The sequence below is a fragment of the Bubalus bubalis genome, chromosome 2, assembly GCF_019923935.1.
Source record: "Bubalus bubalis isolate 160015118507 breed Murrah chromosome 2, NDDB_SH_1, whole genome shotgun sequence".
NCBI classification, from domain to species: Eukaryota; Metazoa; Chordata; class Mammalia; order Artiodactyla; family Bovidae; genus Bubalus; species Bubalus bubalis.
Window position 1 is genome coordinate 176,788,635 of NC_059158.1, and position 22,833 is coordinate 176,811,467.

The 22,833-nt window shown below is 37.3% G+C and overlaps 1 protein-coding gene across 1 annotated transcript in view; it reads right to left on the reverse strand.

Moving 5' to 3' along the window:
- Positions 1–542: 542 nt before the first annotated feature.
- The window catches only part of YTHDF2 (YTH N6-methyladenosine RNA binding protein 2), a 30,237-nt gene continuing 7,946 nt past the window's right edge, over positions 543–22,833 (reverse strand). Inside the window, exon 5 of the mRNA XM_006049494.4 lies at positions 543–1,393. Within this exon, the coding sequence (XP_006049556.2) occupies positions 1,370–1,393 (24 nt within the window). The 3' untranslated portion in view covers positions 543–1,369. The remainder of the gene's footprint in view (positions 1,394–22,833) is intronic.

Sequence of the window (22,833 nt, forward strand, 5' to 3'; positions counted from 1 at the left end):
TCTGTAAGAAAAAAGAGAATCTCCAAACCTTAGAAAATAAATAATGATGAATCAATTACCCTTATGGTTACATGGTTCACAAAGGATTGTGAAATTCCCATTGGAATTTCTTATTCTTGGGACACATGGAAACCTGCCTAAGTCAGTCATATTTCAGATTAAACATGTATATCCTTGATACTGGGCTCTACCTATTTTGCACAGAAGATATGTGGCCAGGTTACTACAGGGTTATTATTATTAGCACAGTGCCTGCCAGGCAACTAATACAGACTCACAATCAAATATTTGTTGAACAATTTAGCATAGCAGTGGCACTACCTTCTCAGGAAGTATCCAGAAATAAAGCATTATGAATATTGGCCCACCTTGCTTTGCAGTGGTCATGGTTATCCAACCCTGGGTACAAAGCAATTTCTGAACTATTCCATCTCAGTGAACTTTCTAAAAATGGTTGCTGTCTCACCTCGCGAAACTCCTTGTACTCCAAAGCTTTCACAAAACATAGCAAATCAAATAATACTAATAAATGGTACTAGAAGTGATGCTCAACAGGATCTCACGTTTATTGAGAAGTGATTAATGGTAAAAAGAAAGGCAATGCCCTTTCCTCATTGGCTGAACAAGAAACTGAAGAAACATTCACTACACGTTTTTACAATATTTTTCTCTTCCAAAATGCATTTCTGTAAACAAGTTTTTACCACTGTTCTTAGCTTTGAAATCAAATTAATCCTGACTTAATCAGTATAATGTACAAGAACAGAACATTTCTTAGGACTCCTAGTACTTTACTTTGAGTAACAAAGGGTCAGAGAAAATGAACCACCCTTAAAGACACAACCTTGGGTAACACTGTTAAATTCTCCAAGACAGAAATTCTTCATAAAAATGTTCTTCCAGTTTGGAAGGAAAAAACCAAATTCCCACTTTCTGGGGTGGATGCCCAAAACCTTCAAAACTCAAGTGTTCTCCAAGTGCAAATGTCAAAACGGGGGGAGGAAAGGGTTTAAAAATTAGAGAAAACTGTATGTACTTACGGACTTTAAAATCCGAAAAACATAGTAAAAAGACAAAAAAACAAAGCATTATGCTCTGAAATCACAACCAAAGCCAAAATAAAAGGGACATTTTTCACCTAAACTACCTAGAGGGATTTTTTGTTTAGTTTTTCCTTTTTCTTTTTTTTTTTCATTTTCCAGTTAAGTCCTATGTCATTTGTGAAATTCCAATACTTAAACTGCAAGTCTGCAATCGTCTCTGAAGTCAATGAAATTAAGAAAAAAGTCCTAATTCTCTTGAAGGTCATTTTTTTTCCTCTTAGGATATGCAGATGCAACCGTTGCTGCAGTCTGTGCAGAACTGCCTCTTATTTCCCACGACCTTGACGTTCCTACAGAAGTTAAAAAAAAAAATTGAAATGGTTAGTTAAAACTTATCTGAACAAGAATTAAAACTTCATAGAATAACACTACAAAAAATTAATTATTTGAGCTAAACAGAAGATTCCCCACAGGTAAAGACTTTTTACTTCTAATATTTTAATTTTAAAAATTTATTTTTGGCTGTGCTGGGTCTTTGCTGCTGCCATGGCTACTGTCTAGTTGCGGTGCAAGGGCTTCTCATTTCAGCAGCTTCTCTCGTTTGCAGAGCATGGGCTTGGGGTGTGGGCTTCAGTAGGGGCAGCTCCTAGGGCTCTAGAGCACAGGCTCAATAGTTGTGGCCCACGGGCTTAGCTGCTCCACAGCATGTGGGATCTTTCCAGATCAGGGATCAAACCTGTGTCTCCTGCATTGACAGGTGAGTTCTTTACCACTGAGCCACCAGGGAAGCTCTACTTCTAATATTTTAAACGGAAGTACTAACACTCACGAACCCTAAGTAATATGAAATTATTTTTCTTGCGTAAGCCCTGAACAATACCGGAGTCATCCTCTATTATCCCAAGGCATTAAACATATTCACAGGCGTCAATTTCCTTCTTGTTTTTGGTATAGTGAGGATATGTATCTAGGCCACGGGAGAATTAATGAGCTGACATACAGAAAGCTCTTACTCCACAGCAGGCAAGAAAATCATCCTTTTCCCCAAGGGAGAGTTTAAAATCCACTCAGAAATGGATTTTGAAAACTGAATGCAATACTTATGTTTTCCCTGAAATAAATCTAAATGCTCCTTTCTTACTAAGAATCATTCCTTTATCAGCTTTTCATAAATTTACCCTAAACATCATTCCATTTCACACATTACCTCACAAAGGAATTTTAAAACATACAACTAAATCCGCATGCCTTTTAAAAGCAAAAAACAAAAGCAAAAGCATTAAGTGGTTAGGAGCAAGTGCACATACCTGAACTTAAGACTCGATTCATCAAGCTACGTAAGTAGTCATTTGCTCCTATTCACCTTATGGTAACTATAGTTCTGAAGTTAAATATTCCTATTTAAAAAACAACAAAAAAAGCCAACTACCACTTATGGGCTACCACATTCCAGGAACTGTACATAACGATCTTCATAACCAACCTGCAACGACTGAACTATTCCCGCTTTAGTGATAAAAAACTAAAATTCAAAATAGTTACTTGACCAAGGTTTCCCAAGAACCAAGATTTCAAACCCATGGCTATGTGGTTCTTTGTCTACAACATGTAGGAATATTTATGCAAAAGTCAACAAAGTGAAGTGAAGCTTTGTGGTGAACTGACTACCCTACCACTAAATTACTCCATGGATATAAAAAAACAGTAAACTATCCAGAAGGAGCAGTTATCTTTTTGTGATGTCCTATTGGACGTATCTGGAATTCAGAGATAAACTCACCAACATACAAAGATGTGGGATACTATTTTCAAAATAAGTCATTTGGAAATTTCAAACAATAAAATTAACAAAAAAAATTCACCCACATGCTATTTCTGGAATTCAAACTCAATTCAACAATTTGAAAAAGGAAAAGGAACAAAAGAATAAGAAATTAAATCCAACATAAATAAGGGACCTCAAAAATTCTGATGTTCCTGAGCTGCAATATTGACCCCCCCACACACTTTCTATATAACTGTCCCAAAGTTTTGATGATGGATATATTATTTATAATAGGAAAATTCCAACTAAAAAAACCTCTGGCACTGACCAAAATGAAACTTTCAACAGCACATCGATTCTCATATCAGTCTTTTTTTTTTAATTGAAACATAGCTGATTTACAATGTTGTGCTAGTTTCAAGCATATAGTAAAGTGATTCAGTTACATATTTTCTTTTTCATCATGGGTTATTACAAAATACTGAATGTATCCTATGCTGTAACAGTAGGTTCTATCAATTGTTTTTTTTCTTTTTTTTATTGAAGTATAATTGCTTTACAGAATTTTTCTCCTATCAATCTTAAACTTACCTACCTAGTTCAGTCTTTCTTAATTTGGATGAATGCTATTTATCTAACCTCTCTTCTATTGCTAATCAAAATCTATCTTTCCTTTCAGGAAATATGGACTTTTTTCATGTTTCTTAATTAAATCTCATTCTTATAGTTTTAAGCCAAGAATGCTTGGAATACCTAGCCTTCTGACCTTTAGGGTACCGTTCAAAACTCCTTCCTTGAGACTTCCTTAACCACTGCAGTTTTCAAGGTACTTCTAAATCTGCCACCACAATTGAAAATTAAATTGTTTTGTTTCATAGAAAACTAGTCCCAACTCAACCAAAAGCTCCTAGAAAGCAAAGAAAAGGTCTTCAATTAAGCTCACTCACAAACTTACTTACAAGTCTGGCAGTGGATAACAGGCTACAACTGACTTTTAAATAAAATTCTGGTTCTTATCACAAGGAAAAAAAATGCTAATGGACGTTAATTAAACTTATTGTGGTAAGCATTTCTCAATATACACATTTATCAAATAACTATGCTGTAGTCCACATTTAACAATGCTGTTTGTCAATTATATCTCAAAAAACTGGGAAAAATCCCTAGAGACAATTTCTATTACCAGTTCCTCCTGTCCTTTCTGAGTTATGTTAAGCAGATAAAAGCTGGTATTGTTTGTTTTTTGCTTCTCACAAGTAGCATATAACACTCCCTTCACTTTGCTTTCTCCCCCCTCACTTAATACATCCTGCAGACGGTTCAATTTCAGCACATATACATCTGCTTTTTTATGGATCTGGGAGCACCCTCCTTCCTAGCTCTGAATATAAGTACTGAAGATCTAAAAGAAAAGTAGTTCTCAAAGACATGCTGAATGAAAGAAGCCTTACACAAAAACAATGAACACATAATGCATGACTCTAATTATGTGAAGTTTTATAACGGAAAACAAATCTGTGGGGACAAAATTAGAAAAGTAGTTGTCTTTGGTGAAGCAGGGGTGGGACTAAGAAGGGGCATGAGGGAAACTTCTAGGATGCTTTTTTTGTATCTTTTTTTAATTATTATTTTTGATGTAGATAATTTTTAAAATCCTTATTGAATTTGCTGCTTCTGTGTTACACTTTGGATTTTTAGTGAGAGGTAGGTGGGATCTTGGCTCCCCACCAGGGATCGAACCTGCACCTCTTTACATTGGGTCACCTTCCTGGTGACCAGGAAGTCCTCATTCTATATCTTCATAGGAGTTTGAGTTACATAAATAGGTACGTTTGTCAGCATTCCACAAATATACACTTGTGCGTTTCATGTAAGTTAAACTCAGAAAAGTACATAAAACAAATACTGTGCTCTAATAATGACATGTATGCTGAAATGTTTAGGGGTGAACTGTACTGATAATGACAATTTCTTTGTAATGCATCAAAAAATAAAATGGACTGGTAGACAAAAAAAAAAAAAAAAAAACTGGGGGAATAATTCTGCCAACTATTTCTTATTTTAATATAATGTGGCCCCAAGAATACAAATAAACTTATATGCTCCAAAGCTAAATTAGAAAACCTAGACTCTGCCAAATCTGTTTTCCCCTAAGAAATACATTTATAGGAAATTCCCTGGTGATCCAAAGGTTAGGGCTCCATGCTTCCACTGCAAGGGGCACGGGTTCAATCCCTGGTTGAGGAACTAAAATCTCCATGTGCCCAGTGGCTTGGCAAATTACAACATTTAAAATATTTAGTGAAAAGAAATTCAAAACAGCACTGTGAAACTGCACTTATTATAAACAAACTTTGTTTCTCTTTATATAATGTGATACTAAATCCACAAACACCTGTGTTCAACTTTGCCTCCAACAAAACTATTCCTGAATTTAACCACACAATTATACCAAGAGGGCAAATACCATCTGTGTCCTAATGTAAACCTGTGTGACAGGTTTACTTTAAATCAGGGGTCCTAAAACACCACCCCACCCTACAGTCTGTCAGGAACCATACTATACAGCAGGAGGTGAGCAGCTGTGGTAGGGCAGGGGCCAGGGTACAGGCAAAACCGAAACACCCACACTATGGAAAAATTGTTTTCCACAAAACTGATCTCTGGTGCCAAAAAGGTTGGGGATCACTGCTTTAAATTATGGAAATTTCATGCAAACAACAAATGCCATTAGCTGCCTTAATCTCCTAATCAACATCAAGAAAATATCACATTGATCCAATTCAGCAAGCTGATTAAACTGCTCTTCTACTTCCAAATACAATTTTGATGTGTACACAAATAAGCTTACATATTTACAAATAAATATCCATCTTCTCAGAAATTGTAAAGATAATTAAGCATTCATATCTTGAAAAGTAAAATGAATTTGGCACCAATAATAAAACTGTAAATGTAAATAATAATAAAACTGTAAATGATAAACATAATAAAACTGTAAATGATTGACAGATTTTTAATATTACTAGATATTTTAAACATTAAAAAAAAAAAAAAGAAAAAAAACTAGGGGGAATTCCCCAGCAGTTCAGTAGTTAGGCCTTCACACTTCCACTGCAGGGGACACGAGTTTGATCCCTGATCACCCTGATCAAGTTTGATCCCTGGTCAGGGAACTAAGATCCCGCAAACCATACAGCACAGCCAAAAAAGAAAATCAAAGCAAAACACAACAACAAAATCCCACAACTTGGCTAGAAACAGAAATGAATCAGATGACCCTGCTTGAAGGGCCCATGACTGCCCAAATCTATGATGATGTGAGCATTATTACACAGCCTTAATGATAAGTGATCCGGTCCCATCACTTCATGGGAAATACATGAGGAAACAGTGGAAACAGTGTCAGACTTTATCTTTTTGGGCTCCCAAATCACTGCAGATGGTGACTGCAGCCATGAAATTAAAAGACACTTGCTCCTTGGAAGAAAAGTTATGACCAACCTAGATAGCGTATTCAAAAGCAGAGACATTACTTTGCCAACAAAGGTTCGTCTCGTCAAGGCTATGGTTTTTCCAGTGGTCATGTATGGATGTGAGAGTTGGACTGTGAAGAAGGCTGAGCACCAAAGAATTGATGCTTTTGAAGTGTGGTGTTGGAGAAGACTCTTGAGAGTCCCTTGGACTGCAAGGAGATCCAACCAGTCCATTCTGAAGGAGATGAGCCCTGGGATTTCTTTGGAAGGAATGATGCTAAAGCTGAAACTCCAGTACTTTGGCCACATCATGCGAAGAGTTGACTCATTGGAAAAGACTCTGATGCTGGGAGGGATTGGGGGCAGGAGGAGAAGGAGACGACAGAGGATGAGATGGCTGGATGGCATCACTGACTCGATGGACGTGAGTCGGAGCGAACTCCGGGAGTTGGTGATGGACAGGGAGGCCTGGCGTGCTGCGATTCATGGGGTCGCAGAGAGTCGGACACAACTGAGCGACTGAACTGGACTGAACTGGACTGAACTGAATGATAAGTGAACAACTATCTTAGTAATAACTGGGCAAGAATTTAGCAATGGATGCTAAATCTAAAGGGTGAATATTTGATGAGGAGCAAGATATTTATAGTCTCAAACTATTTTCCCACTTATTCAAAGGAAAACAGTACCTTTACAATGAAGAACCACGTGAATACCTTAAGTGATCAAAGTAAACACTACCAATTATGGCATAAACAGACATCTTATGCCTCCTAATGTGATGCGCTGAGGACAGTCACTTACGTAGTATTCCTGTCAGAAAAGCATAATCTGATTATACACTATGACGAAAGGAAACTTTAGACAAACCAAGGACAACATCTACAAAAACAGAATTCACATACTCTTCAGAAATATCATGTAAAAAACAAAAAGGGCGAATGGGTGGGATGCTGGTGTGTGATTACGTGTGTATAACTGCAGATTAAGAGACTAAAAAGACATAAAACTGAAAGGTCCTGTACTGGACCCTGGACCACAAAAAAATTGCTACCAAGGACATTAAGACAACTGGTAAAAATACGAATACCATCTGCAGATTAGACAACAGTACTGCATCAATGTTAAATTTCTTGATTCTGAAGAACTCCACTGTGGTCATAAATGTATGCTCTTCTTTTTAGGAACTATACAGCAAAGTATTGAGGAGAAAAGGGAATTTTCTCCTTGGAATGCCTTGGAATTTACTTTCAAATGATCCACAAAAAAATTTCACACACATCTCCAAAGAGAATGATGAAACAAATCTAGCAGAATATTACACTGGTAAATCTGGGTAAAGACTATTTGGGAGTTCTTTGCACTGTCCTTTAAATTTCTCCAAATTTGAAATTATTTCAAGATAAAAAGCTAATAAAATGTGGGACAATTAATTTAATTCTGCAAAAATTGGCTGCATTAAAAAGCTATGTTTGGGGACCTCCCTGGTGGTCCAGTGGTTAAGGCTCTGCACTTCCAATGCAGGGGGTGTTAGTTCCATCTCTGGGCAGGGAACTAAGACCCCACATGCAGGTGTAGCCAAGAAAAAATAAGTTAATGTTTAACAACTCATGAAACTTTGAAATGTGTTTATTTCCTCGTATCTATACTAAAATCATCAAACATGAGAGTATTTTAGCAAACGAAAAAGAAACAAATCTGCCTATCAGCTTTTTACAAGTCTTTTAAAATGAGAAAAAATGACAGAAAAGATTGTAACACAAGGACCATTATTTTAACCATTTATTTGAGACATTAAAACCTTTTAGGTTTCTATAAAATACTTCTCTTACAATAGGTCTTTTCTTTTACTTGTTTGACTAGTTCTTATTACTGCAGGAATTCCAATAAATTGATTGCTCTGACAATCTATGGTCAAGACTTCATTTGTCAGATGTATTTATAACATTTCTAATCAACCAGTGCTACCGTGGTAATATTTAATAAAGAAAAACCTGGGGGTGAGACAGAAGAATGATGATAGATATACAATAAAAGGAAAGAGCAGAACACATAAAAGTAAGTTGAGACCTCCAAGGGGTCCAGGTCCCAGCTGGAACTGCCATAAGCACAAAATGTACTTGTCTTGCTGGACACTCCAGCTTTTATACATGGAGATGCTACTGATCCACCAAAGCAGGGGAAGTGGTAAGGCATATTGGCTTTCCCCAGTGGTGTCATCTTGCAGCCTATATTTACCACATTTTTTAAACCTGGTGTCATATGCAAGGCAGCTATAGTGTGATGAGTGGTAGGAACAGGATGGAGTGGCCAGTCTAGGTTAAGCCCCTATATAAGATCCTCAAGCACAAACACAAAATTAATCATGAAGTCCTAGTTAAACAGAAAACAGACCAAATGCTAAAAGGAAGGAAGATGCATTCCCAGAGCTTTACAATACTGTGATGTAATAAGGAATAAAGGAAAATAGCAGAGCAAGATTTTACTGAATTCACACTGCATCACAAAATTCCCACTAGAACATTGACCTAATCTTTAAATCAGTTCACAATCCCATTGTTCATTGTTCAATAAAAGAAAAAATCTTATGAAATTAAATAAGATAAATTTAAAGATATTAACCAAGAATATATAAGCCAGGGGAAGAAGTTTCTAGGCCTCAATATCTGGTCTGTCACTTAAAACAACTAGAGGTTAATACACCATCTATCCATCACATTTTAGTCTCTTCTCACCTTACATCTATGACTATAAAATGCAAAAATTCATTTTTTTAGGAAAAAAAATTTTTTTTATATTTCTTACAGGAAATATCCTAAAAGCCACAAAGTGGCAATGTTACTTAAAGTCTGCACATTTTAAATCTCTTTCTGAAATTCTTTAATTCTGCTTAATTATTCCTCTATTTAGCTTAATACCCTCTCTCATCTCTACTACCACTCCTCTCCCCACTTTTAAGTGGGCCACAAACACAGCAGGCACACACACATCTATTCATCAGATATAATTTTATTAACTTTAAAATCTGATGTTTATCCTCTGAAATAAAATTTACTTAACAGCCCTCAACTACATCTTATGTCCCCATGGTCCTTGGTAGATAAGAACACACACTTCACAACCTCTGGCTGAAAATAAGAAAATGGTAGACAGTTTAATATGAAAAAATAAGATTATACTAAAATAACTTTCACTGTTTTATATGGTTTATGGAATAAATCTTTTTTTTTTTTTTGGCCCGCTTTGAGATTTGTGGGATCTTATTTCCCTGATGACCACGGATTGAACTCCTGCCCTCAGCAGTGAAAGTGTAGAGTCCTAATCACCAGACTGCCAGGGAACTCCCTGAAAACAATCTTAATAATCCCTGATGTTGTTAATATATGCATTACATGAGTCTAAGGGCAGAAAGATCACAAGTTATATATAATTAATATTCTGCCTTCCCCATAATGAAGGAACAAAAATATCTTCCATCAATTCTCTAATTTAAAGCAGAGCTACAGCATTTTATCTAAAGTATCTTCTATCGTCTCCCTTTTGAGATTTTCTAGGTGCAGAAATGGACATTTAGTTGAAATAAACTTCTAGGAAATTACATAGGAGCACCAGGATGAAATAAATGCATTTAACTATTAACTTTTCCTACCATCACATTTACAAAGAGTTAGTAGCTGAACTCCTATATACATTTCACCAAAAGGGTTAGAAGTAAAAGCCTGGGTAATCTACTATTTTCAAGCCCTGAATAATTAAGTCTAACTAGTAACAGAACAAAGGGTAAGACAGATTACATTTTTTCAGTTATTCTTCAAAAATAACTGGCTCTCCAATAAGAAATACATTTGAACAAAAACTAATTTTACAATAAAATCAATTTCTGAAAACACTTCAGAATACAATTTAACAAATAAGGTTTTTTAATAGTTTGTCAGTCAAACCCCCCAGCTCCCAGCATTTGACAGTAAGTTCAGAAAATGAAGCAATCACTGAACATGCTTCCCAGCTATTTGATAAATGATGCAGCCTCCAGTTCGACCTTCAAAAATTTCCAGTGGAACCATCCTCGACACCTCCATGAATACCTCTCTAGTCCAAGCTACTGTGATCTCTCAATAGAACTTTGCTACAGACTCCTTTTAACTGATCTCTTTCAGTAGTGTGCCCTCCTCAGTCTGTTCCAAGAATGGGGACCCAGCAACATTATTAAGTACCATATCAAAAGTTACTGAAGAATTTGATGTTTGACCCAAAATAAACACAAATATATGTGTATTTATGTGTGTATATATATATTTATATGCCTGAGATTATGGATAATATCAATAAAAGACCTGTAGGCAAATACTTCAGTCATATATATATATATATATTTAATCCTAACAACTCAGTAAGATTCTCCCCCTATTTTCATAAAATACTAAGGCTCAAAAGGTTTACTTGCTCAAATCACTAAGAGGCAGAGAAGGTTCCTAGGCTTTTCACTACTATGTTAACAAAACCAGACTCTGTGATTCATGGTCAATCAATAATACCAACCTAATGAACAATATATAAATACCTAAGTTTTTTAAAAAGCCCTTCATACATAATATACTTCACAGAATCCCTTCCCATAACCCTCCAAAACTAATTACCTTTAAAAATCAGTTAACATCTTTGGACAACTTCAGGATGGATAGTGGCCACTAAATATTCCTTTAAATTATCTAACAACTCTAAACAATTAAGGTGCTCATAAAAAGGAAGATACAATAAAATAAGGTAAAACTTAAAAACATTAAAGCCTCTTAGAAGTAGCCATAATGTCTCTGAGGAGTAGATTACAGCATGAAGTTACACGCAGCATATTCAGTTACACTGCCACCTTTTAATGAAAAATTACAGGCAATTCACTGGAGGCTCATAATATTGATAGCTGATGAAAAATACTACTCAAAAGACCCTTTCAGCCTCAAGGTAGGCCACAGTATAAAAAGGTATACAGCCAGGCTTACCAGACACATATGACTTCTGACATTGTTTCCAAACATCAAGTCTTGAGACTAGCAGGCAGAGACCGGGAAAACTTTAGGCCAAAGGAAGAAACTTCCAGGAAAAATAAGCATGAGGAATTTGAGGTGGGGGACACACAAAAAACTGCCTAATTCATAATTTAAACATTCATAATTTAAATACAAGGGAATCAACTATGGAGCTGAGAAAATGCAGATTCCAAAGCCTCAGCTTCAAAGGTGCTCACTTAGTAGGAGAGGAAGGACAAGAATCTGTCATGTAGGTACTCTCAAATGGTAACTTGTAGGACTTCCTGGTTGGTGGTCCAGTGGTTAAGAATCTGCCTGCCAATGCAGGGGAGGTGGGTTTGATCCCAGAGCAACTAAGCCCGTGTGCCACAACTACTGAACTGGCACTCTAGAGCCTATGTCTGCAGGAAACCTGCGTACAACTAGAGAAAGGCTACACACAGCAACAGCCAAAGATAAACAGTAAATAAAATTTCTAAAAACTTAAAAAAAAAAAACAAAAAAAAAAAACCCAAAGAACCATTTATGTTCTCCCTTACTCTTGCTGTCTGTCATTAGCAACAACTCTCACAAGGTTAGGGAGACACAATTTGCTCCATTTTTATGCTTGTGATGAGGGAAGTTTTAAACCTAAGTGCTTAAATAAATGTTTAAGTTTCATTTAATTATGCTCTCCTCATATAAGCAACAAAGAGGTGACTGGCTATAGGTATCAAGAGATAATAGATCATTGCTGTTAGCTACTTTACTTTAAATGATAAATGTGAAGATTCAGCAAGACCAAAGAACAAAAAGCTTTGGAGCAAAACAAATTCAAGCTCTTTTACAACCTAGCCAGTCTCTTAAGAAAGTTATTCCTTTTTGAATCTCAATTCCCTAATTGTAAAATGAAAATAATCTTGGGGATTCCCCAGCATCCAATGGTTAAGAGGACTCTGCTTCCATTGCATGGCGCCCAGGTTTCATCCCTGGTGGTGGGATCCCCAGTCAGGATCCCCTCCCCTCCCTGAGCTTCACAGTGGGGCTAAATAACAAAACAAAACAAAACAAAACAAAACAAAACATAATCTTAACTATTCTACAGGATTGTTACAAGGCATCTGCAATAACATATGGAAAGTGCCTTATATAAACGTGCAAAAAAATGGCTAAATATGGGTAAATACCTGAGGTGTTAAGGGGGAAAAAGCAGGATTAGATAGTATATAGAATATGATAACTACATAAACCACTGAACTGTGTAGGAAAATCAGCCAAAATGATGAGTGGTTTTGTCAGAGCAGAGGAACTATGGGTCAGCTTTCATTTGCTACTTTTTTTTATAATTAGGTTATATTTTCAATGAAAAACAAATGCAATGGGAAATGTACAAATGTTAATATAAAATTGGCACACAGCAAATTTAACACAAATTAAAAACTCAGTATGCTATCCACACCAACTGCCAAAAAGGTCCACATGAAGACAAAAGCTTATATATGTCTACCCTTTATAAATGACTTCATGTTTTACACAAGTTATCTGTCCAAAATTTTCAGCTTTGACACATGTAGCAGAGTATTAAATATCTTGTTTCATAAGAACCAACAGGTATTACAACAGCAGTAAATGCAAGAGTTGGAAAGAGCAACTGCCTGCTTCTTCCCTTCCCTGCCCCCCACATTCAACAGCTGAAACTTGAAGACTTAGCCATTTTCTTCCTTCATCTTTCTTTCCACATTCTTTTTCTATATACATGTCCTTCCAGACCCAACTCAACTCGTCTTCCATAAAAATGACGACCCTGGTCTTGCTATTCTTTTCTTCTGTACTTAGTTTCATACTGTAAAATTAGCACTTTAATACACACTATCCAGCGATCAATGCAAAGAAATAGAGGAAAACAACAGAATGGGAAAGACTAGGCATCTCTTCAAGAAAATCAGAGATACCAAAGGAACATTTCATGCAAAGATGGGCTCGATAAAGGACAGAAATGGTATGGACCTAACAGAAGCAGAAGATATTAAGAAGAGATGGCAAGAATACACAGAAGAACTGTACAAAAAAGATCTTCACGACCCAGATAATCACAATGGTGTGATCACTGACCTAGAGCCAGACATCCTGGAATGTGAAGTCAAGTGGGCCTTAGAAAGCATGAACAAAGCTAGTGGAGGTGATGGAATTCCAGTTGAGCTATTCCAAATCCTGAAAGATGATGCTGTGAAAGTGCTGCACTCAATATGCCAGCAAATTTGGAAAACTCAGCAGTGGCCACAGGACTGGAAAAGGTCAGTTTTCATTCCAATCCCAAAGAAAGGCAATGCCAAAGAATGCTCAAACTACCGCACAATTGCACTCTGAGATCTCACACGCTAGTAAAATAATGCTCAAAATTCTCCAAGCCAGGCTTCAGCAATATGTGAACCGTGAACTTCCTGATGTTCAAGCTGGTTTTAGAAAAGGAAGAGGAACCAGAGATCAAATTGCCAACATCTGCTGGATCATGGAAAAAGCAAGAGAGTTCCAGAAAAACATCTATTTCTGCTTTATTGACTATGCCAAAGCCTTTGACTGTGTGGATCACAATAAACTGTGGAAAATTCTGAAAGAGATGGGAATACCAGACCACCTGATCTGCCTCTTGAGAAACCTGTATGCAGGTCAGGAAGCAAGTTAGAACTGGACATGGAACAACAGACTGGTTCCAAATAGGAAAAGGAGTACGTCAAGGCTGTATATTGTCACCCTGTTTATTTAACTTATATGCAGAGTACATCATGAGAAATGCTGGACTGGAAGAAACACAAACTGGAATCAAGACTGCCAGGAGAAATATCAATAACCTCAGATATGCAGATGACACCACCCTTATGGCAAAAAGTGAAGAGGAACTCAAAAGCCTCTTGATGAAAGTGCAGAGTGAAAAAGTTGGCTTAAAGCTCAACATTCAGAAAACGAAGATCATGGCATCCGGTCCCACCACTTCATGGGAAATAAATAGATGGGGAAACAGTGGAAACAGTGTCAGACTTTATCTTTTTGGGCTCCAAAATCACTATAGATGGTGACTGCAGCCATGAAATTAAAAGACACTTACTCCTTGGAAGGAAAGTTATGACCAACCTAGATAGCATATTCAAAAGCAGAGACATTACTTTGCCAACAAAGGTTCGTCTCGTCAAGGCTATGGTTTTTCCTGGGGTCATGTATGGATGTGAGAGTTGGACTGTGAAGAAGGCTGAGCACCGAAGAATTGATGCTTTTGAACTGTGGTGTTGGAGAAGACTCTTGAGAGTCCCTTGGACTGCAAGGAGATCCAACCAGTCCATTCTGAAGGAGATGAGCCCTGGGATTTCTTTGGAAGGAATGATGCTAAAGCTGAAACTCCAGTACTTTGGCCACCTCATGCGAAGAGTTGACTCATTGGAAAAGACTCTGATGCTGGGAGGGATTGGGGGCAGGAGGAGAAGGGGACGACAGAGGATGAGATGGCTGGATGGCATCACTGACTCGATGGATGTGAGTCTGAGTGAACTCTGAGAGTTGGTGATGAAAAGGGAGGCCTGGCGTGCTGCGATTCATGGGTTCGCAGAGAGTCGGACACGACTGAGCGACTGAACTGAACTGATCCTATACTGTTTCATCTAAGACACCTCCTCCAATACACACCATCTTATACTACTTTATCTGTTATCTCCTCCCTAGGGTTAACTGGAGTTAAATTAGTTCAATTAGGGATTGTTTATTCAGCAAGGGATGAAAAGTATTAGGGCAATATTTACTGAGCTAGCTGTCAGCTCCTGCAGGCTTGCAGAATTCAACGGTGAAGAGATCACATTTGCTTTCCCTAATTCAGGTAACAGAGCTTTTTCTCCTCTACAATAAACTCCTAACTAGTGCAGGTGTCAGTCCTTATCATAAGTTCTTTAAGACAGTCAAAGCCAATGCTGTAGCATCCCCAGCTTCTGTGAGATGTTTTCTTAATCTCTCCCTTCCTCCAAGGCTAAATAACCAATACACCTAGATGAGATGTTGAAGCAGCAGATTCCTTTCGGTTCTTCAGTTTCAAAGCAGATCACCCCAACTCCCAATTCCACCTCCTTGCAGCGATTCATTCATTACAAAAAAATTCCTGTCCCATAGTGGGTTCCCAATTCTGCTTCACAGAGGAGGTACTTTGAAGATCACCCAGAGGGGAAAAAAAACACTGAGCATGTAAGAATCCTCCTGTAAAGCCGGTGACCTGGGTTCAATCCCTGGGTTGGGAAGACTCCTAGAGGAGGGCATGACAACCCACTCCAGGATTCTTGCCTGGAGAATGCCCAGGGACAGAGGAGCCCATAGGATTGCAAAGAGTCAGACACAAATGAGGCAACTGAGCACAGGACACATGTGAAATTAGCCATTCATGGGGTTCTGAGCAAGTGTTTGGAGCAGAAAAAAAAAATTGCAATGTTAAAAAGTCTGAAAACTTATAGGACTAATCTTTACTTCTGGTAGATAAGCAAAATGGTTCACATCTCAGTCATTCTTGGTTTATACTACTCAGAGTAAATACAAATAGTAAATGATTCTAAAATTGTTAACCACTCCTTGTCCCAAACTATTCAGGTCTGGAAAAATGGCCCCCTCTAGATCAATCTTTACCCCTATCAAAAACAGAATACTGGACTTCCCTAGTGGTACAGTGCAGAAGAACCCACCTGCCAATGCAGGGGACACAGGTTCCATCCCTGGTCCGGGAAGATTCCCCATGCCTCAGAGCAACTAAGCCTTGTGCGCCACGACTATATAGGGCCTAGGGCAGCAACTACTGAAGCCCAAGCACCTAGACCCTGTGCTCTGCAACAAGAGAAGCCACCGCAATGAGAAGCCATCGCACCGCAACTAGAGAGCAGCCCCCGCCCACTGCAACTAGAAAAAGCCCACCACACAACCAACCAAGACCCGGTGCATAAATAAATATAAAAAAGAAAAAAGAACCATAATACTGACATTTTCAATACTCAATTGTATTTCAGAAACTGTTATATGGTCTAATTCACCAAAACAGCCAACACTAACTAAACAGAAGCTGGTCTTACTTCATTAAATCTCTTTAAGACTTAGTTGGAATAGACAGCTTGGAAAACTTTGCAGGTTGGGAAGGGTTAGAAAACTACAGAAACAACAAATGCAGAGTCTGTTGAATAATGTGTGGAGGACAAAACCTTCAAACCCTTAACCAAGCACTCCCATGTTACTTTTATTCAGATAGTTGCTGGCATTTGCAGTCATCTGCTACCTCTCTGCAGTCTCTGAATAAGTTGATTATACCCCACTGTTTGAAATTCTACTCAAGATATAGCCCTTTCCTGGTTCTCTTTAAAACTCAAACTACTCCCTCTCAATCTCTCTCACTTGCTCCCTCTTTAATTCATCCTTTAAATTGTGTTACTGCTGGGGGTTCTTTCTTTGGCCCTCTTCTCTCACTGCACATTGGCTCTGGAACCACAATAAGTAGAACATCAGCTCTGCTTTCTTAGTTTGGGTAACTGTGCAGAGGTATTTACTCTTCAGAGTTCTCTAGTCTTCATCTGTAAAACTGAGGTAAGTTGTACCTACACCACAATGATAGAATTAGATGAAAACATACATAAAAATATGTATTCAGGACAGCTGCATACTATAGATACTATAGAACTTATAATTTCGGCCATTACCAATATTCTTAAAGAATCTTAAACTCATCCATGACTTTACCTACACTGAGGGCTGAAAACTTCCAAATTTCTATCAGCAGACCTCTCTCGTGAGCCCAAGATCCTACCATCAACTGATTGTACTACAGGTACCCCTAATTCTATTTCCAAAAGCCAACATATCTCCAAACCCTAATCTGCTGCTCATAGTACTAAGTTTTTTTTTTTTTTAAATAACTATCAGCAAATGTTTCTATCACATTTCCCCATTCCCCCTATCTTGATTCAGGCTCTCAGTGTCTTTCTCCCAACTATTGTAAAAAACTCTCACTTGGCCTCTGAGTCACCTCTACCTCTCTCTATTCATTTAACAGATGATTTTAGTTGCATTGCTAACCTGAGTTTCCAATTTCCTACCTATAAATTTTGTCTCTGAGAGTTGGTGCAGGAATTAAAGTAAACTATGAAAGTGCCTAACAAAGTTAGTGCCCATTACTGACTTAAGACAACTGAAATGAAGACGTATGTCAAGACTTCATTCACTGGCTCATCAATCTGAACTACCTTGCTAAACTGGATAATGACTGTCAAATTGTGGAAGACTAATTCCTCAAATTTTGTGTTATTCAAAATATGTTAGGATAGAGACATAAGTGTATTTAATCTGCATTAAGGGAGCTCCCTGGTAGTCCAGTGGTTAGGACCCCGCACTTTCACTGCAGGGAACATGGGTTTGATCCTGAATGCCTCACGGCAAATCTGCATTAATATTTTCTCTATCACTTTTAAGTCTAGACAATCAACAAAAATCAAGCCCTGATTTGTATACAGCATTTGCCAATTTCTGTAGTGTCAATAACATAGCTGACCTCAAACTAAAAATGGGCTATCTATAGGGCTAAGAGACATGCAATTGCAGTGTATTATACTGATACAGACATAACTTCAAGATTGATTAATTTAAATATTATGGTTTAATGGTAATAACAGTATTCTAAATTTATGTAGTTTAATTTACATTTCAAATTGTAGTTTATAATGTAATTAAAGAAATAGAAATCTAAAACACCTATTAATACAATGTATTTAATTTTTAAATTCATATAATTTGTTTAATGATTGTGTTTAACTGGCTTGCTAAAATTCTTGAAACCTAAACAGCTGCCTCACAATGAGCAAGCTCAAGCACATTATTGGACTTGGACACTGAAATACCAACTCCACCACTTGTACCTATGAGATCTCTATACAGAACCTCTTTGAGCCTGCTTCCTCATCTAAAATGAGAATGATATACTAGATGGGAAAGCTAAACTTTTATGTGCAACAAGTTCCAAGCACTGTGCTATCATTAAGTGCTTATTATCCCCTTACTCATTCTATTTGATACAGACCAAATGCTGTTTCCTCCATGAAGCCTTTCTTAATTTCCCCAAACTTACCACTTCTCCAGAAAGCCAAACTATTTCTTCATCCCTCTGTTACAGCTCTTATCTCATATTTTATCCATTTTGTTGTCCACTTAACAACACTATTTGGTCCTAAGACAAAGATGGTGCCTTGTTTATCTGTTCTATCCCAGCAATTAACACAAACACATTTGTTGAAAGGGATACAAACAAAGGGCATGCTTCAAAAAGTTCCAAATTCAGCGTCACCTATCCTCTTTTGGTCCTCCTTTAAGAAGGCTACAGAGAGGCATTTCATCTATCCACAAAGCAAGGAAGGTGAGTAATACAAATAGAATTCCCTCAATCCTATTAGCAAAAAGATAAATAAATTTATCTGCAAGACAGAAAACATAGACTGCCTTAGAATTTTACAAAACATTCAAGTTTGCCATCCTGATTAAAACAGGATGCCCACTCACTAGTTCTGAAGAAGTAATTTAAAAAAACAGGAGTGGGATATTGTTAAATGGAAAGAATAATACTCCCTGGTTATTTATTTTTTAAAGATTTAATAAAACAATACATGTAGCTAAAGTGATGGCTTTTTCCTTTCTGATTTTTTTATCACCAAAACTTCGATATTTTAAATTTTTTTCTGAAATTGAAAATGAAGTCAATATTTGTAAACAAAGAACTGAATGTCCAAGTTAAAGGGTGAGGGGGGAAAATGAGAGCTGAAAGAAAAAAAACAAAACAACTTCCTTATAAAGAGAAATATTACTTGTGCCAACACTACAGTAAACCTAGATTTTTTTTTTTTTTCTTTAAAAAGGAAACAATTATGTGGTAATCACCTCTGTGTTTCTTTACTAAGTCTTTATTACATTTTAGATAAGCTTTTCATTAACACACAATAAATATATTAATAACTACCCAGACACCTAATCTATACTAAGATCCACTGAGAATTCACAAATCCTTTCTGTCATCTATCTTCTTCTAGCCTCAAGCCCTTTTTTATATTTTATATGTAGTAAGTATTTAAGTCAGAAATTATAGAACACAAACAAAAATAAGGTCTTCCAAAAAAGACCTCTTTTGTATCATCAATTCCTCTCCATGAACCTCAAATGTTATCAAGCCACCTAACTCTCTCTTCCTGGAGAAGGAAATGGCAACCCACTCCAGTATTCTTGCCTGGAGAGGAGCCGCCTGGCAGGCTAGTCCATGGGATTGCAAGAGTCGGACAGGAGTAAGCCACTGGGGAGAGAGAGAGAACCCTCTCTTAACCCTCAATTTCTCTGATCTAAACTACCCCATATGTGAATCTTCTTTACAATTTATCTAATAAAAGTCCTTTGGGTCTCTTCTTCAAACCTTCCTGTGACTAAGACTCCATTTTTAGAAAAGTTCTCTCTTTTATTTACAAAAATTTTCCTCCCTATAACCTCTATCCATTGATTCTAGTGCTGTCACTGACATGAAGAATAAACCTACCAGAGTTTTTAAAAAGTTATATTCCCCTTCTAAATCACCTCTACCAAGCTAAACACTATGATGAGAAATAAGATATAAGAAAGCATGTCTAAAACACACTGTGGGAAGAAGTGAGCTGTATACATACAGTAATAGTACAGGTCCACCTTTACTTCTACAAGTTTCCCACTGCCTTTCATGTGAAGGTTACATCAGGGACCTCTTCCAACCTGATTCAAATTAGACCCTACCCTTCATACCTGTTTTTTTAAGCCAACTTTGTATCCATCTCAATAGATTCCTTCTACATCCAACTAAATGCAAATCAACTCCCTTTTCCTCAACTGATCTCCAAACTTCCTTACGAGAAACACATCTGACAATCTCCAATTAGACTTCTTCTTGAACTATACAAGAATTCCTATTCCAAATTATCTATACAGATTTGAGCTGTTCTGAAACTATGTTCACTCTTTTCAAAACATCTCTGGCTATCCTCTACGTATCTTTTAAGGCGCAGATCAGAGATCACTTCTTCAAAGATTCTTCTATGATCAATCAACCCACACCCCAAACTGGGTTAGGCAATCTTCAAGCTTTCAAACTGGCACCCTGTGCATACCTTGAGAAAACACTTTCCATTTTGTACTGTTATGTGTCACTAATGTAAGGCTCCCTGACAAGACTCCTCTGATTTTTCTGTAAAGTCTAACACATTGTAAAATTGTTCAAAGAAAAGATAAATAACTTCATCTCAATTCTTACACACCATAATAAATTTTCATTACATCCAAACACAATTAAGTCTCCATTTTTAAGTCCTCTGCTTGAAAATTTGAATCCTAGAGGTAAAGAAATCCTACTATTCTCACTTACTAGTAATGGAATTTTTTAATATTAAAAAAAATTTTTTTTAAACCTTAAGCTGTTGTCATTATAATCACATTTTCTCTAGATTTGTCTCTCCTAAATTCCACTGAGCTTTCCAGTTAAACAACTGGATAAACCCTTACCCAGGTATCTGGCTGAGTCTAATGTTGGGCTAGGCTTTAAGAGAATTACACAGCCCTTAGTCCCCTCTACTAAACTATCATATTTGTTGTTATTGTTTAGTCGCTAAGTCATGTCCGACTCTTTGTGACCCCACGGACTGTAGCCCACCAGGCTCTTCTGTCCATGGGATTTCCTACGCAAGAATGCTGGAGTGAGCTGCCATTCCCTTCTACAAGGGAATCTTCTCCACCCAGGGTTCAAACCCACATCTCCTGCATTGACAGGTGGATTCTTTACCACTGAGCCACCAAAAAGGCCTCTCTTATTTTTGCCTAAAGTTAAAAGGCTAGAAAGATAAAACCAAGCCAACTATTTTATGAGGTTTATAAACAAAGTCATCACTAATGCAAGGAGTAACTCTCCCTCTATTCCAGCCTACTCCAAAGTTGAGATAAAGGGAAAAATTGACTGTCGCTGCCTTTTGAATATCTGACAGAGCTCTCTCAACAAAAAAAATTTTAAGAAAAAGGCTCATGGCAATGTATAGCACAGCCAAGATCTTCAAAAAGCATATACTTTGACCCAGCACTTAAGGATAGGTGTGAATCAATATTTATATCTTAGAATGTTACAGTGAGTGAGTGAAAGCCACTCAGTCATGTCTGACTCTTTGTGACCCCATGGACCATAAAGTCCATGGAATTCTCCAGTTCAGAATACTGAAGTGGTAGGTAGCCTTTCCCTTCTCCAGGGGATCTTCCCAACCCAGGGCTCGAACCCAGGTTTCCCATATTGCAGGCAGATTCTTTACCAGCTGAGCCACATGGGAAGCCCAAGAATAATGGAATGGGTAGCCTATCCCTTCTCCAGAGGATCTTCCAGACCCAGGAATTGAACCAGGGTTTCCGGCATTGTAGGCGGATTCTTTACCAACTGAGCTATCAGGGAAGCCCCCTTGCATGTTTACAACATGTTTACAACATTTTAGCCGGGAAAAAAGTATAAAGAAGCTGACATACTCAACAGGGACTGGAGAATTATAATAAATCTTTGATAGAATACTATGAAGCCTTCAAAAGTGATGTCACAGAAGAAATATTTAACAATTAGGGTCAAGTTCTAAACAAATGCAGAAAGAGTTTACAAAACAGTATCCGAGCAACAAAGTAAACCACATATCGAAGTCACTCAAATTTGCTGGAAGCATCAAGCTAAGAGATTCGAGCCAGATAGATCTTGAAAAGGTTTTATGATATTGAATTAGATCATGTGACAGAACAAGGCAAAAATGGGTGTAGTTCTGCTTCACTGTGTTCTGCCAAGAAACATGCCCAATCACGGAACTTTAGAACAGCTGTGACATCATTTTCAGGATGAAGTATTAAGTATTTCCCTACTGACTGAGTTACCATTTGGTCAAAAGATCTTTTGCAATCTTGTAAATAATACCAAGGCAGACAAACAAACACCCCACTTAAGGGAGTTTACTGCTTCAATGAGCTATCAGTCCCATTCTCATGAAACTTATTTTATCTTGGAAGCCTAACAAACTAAAAAGTACAGTTTACAGTCAGTTATGTAAGCATGTTAAAGAATAACAGTGGGCAACACAGGAGTAAGGCAATACTGACTGAAAGCGTAACTGGATTTGGAAGCAATCATAGGGACCTTCCTGAAACCTCAGCAAGTTTTTCTTACAGAAAGTAAACTAAAAAGTAATCTGACACAAGTATAATAGCTTTTATTTTTATTTTTGGTGATTAGTTCACCTGAGAACAATTAGGATACTCATTCATCAAAAGTCTTTATGGAAGATCCATCAGTTACCTTAACAAAGACCCTAGCTTGATTACTACACTCACTCTTTGAAAATGCAAGGCTGGTCAATGTATCTTACACCTTCTTATGAAGTTTTATCATTCACTGAACCACTCAAGTGAATTTAATACTTGATAAAGACTGAACATAAGTTAACAATCCTCAAACTTGCTACTTCAAT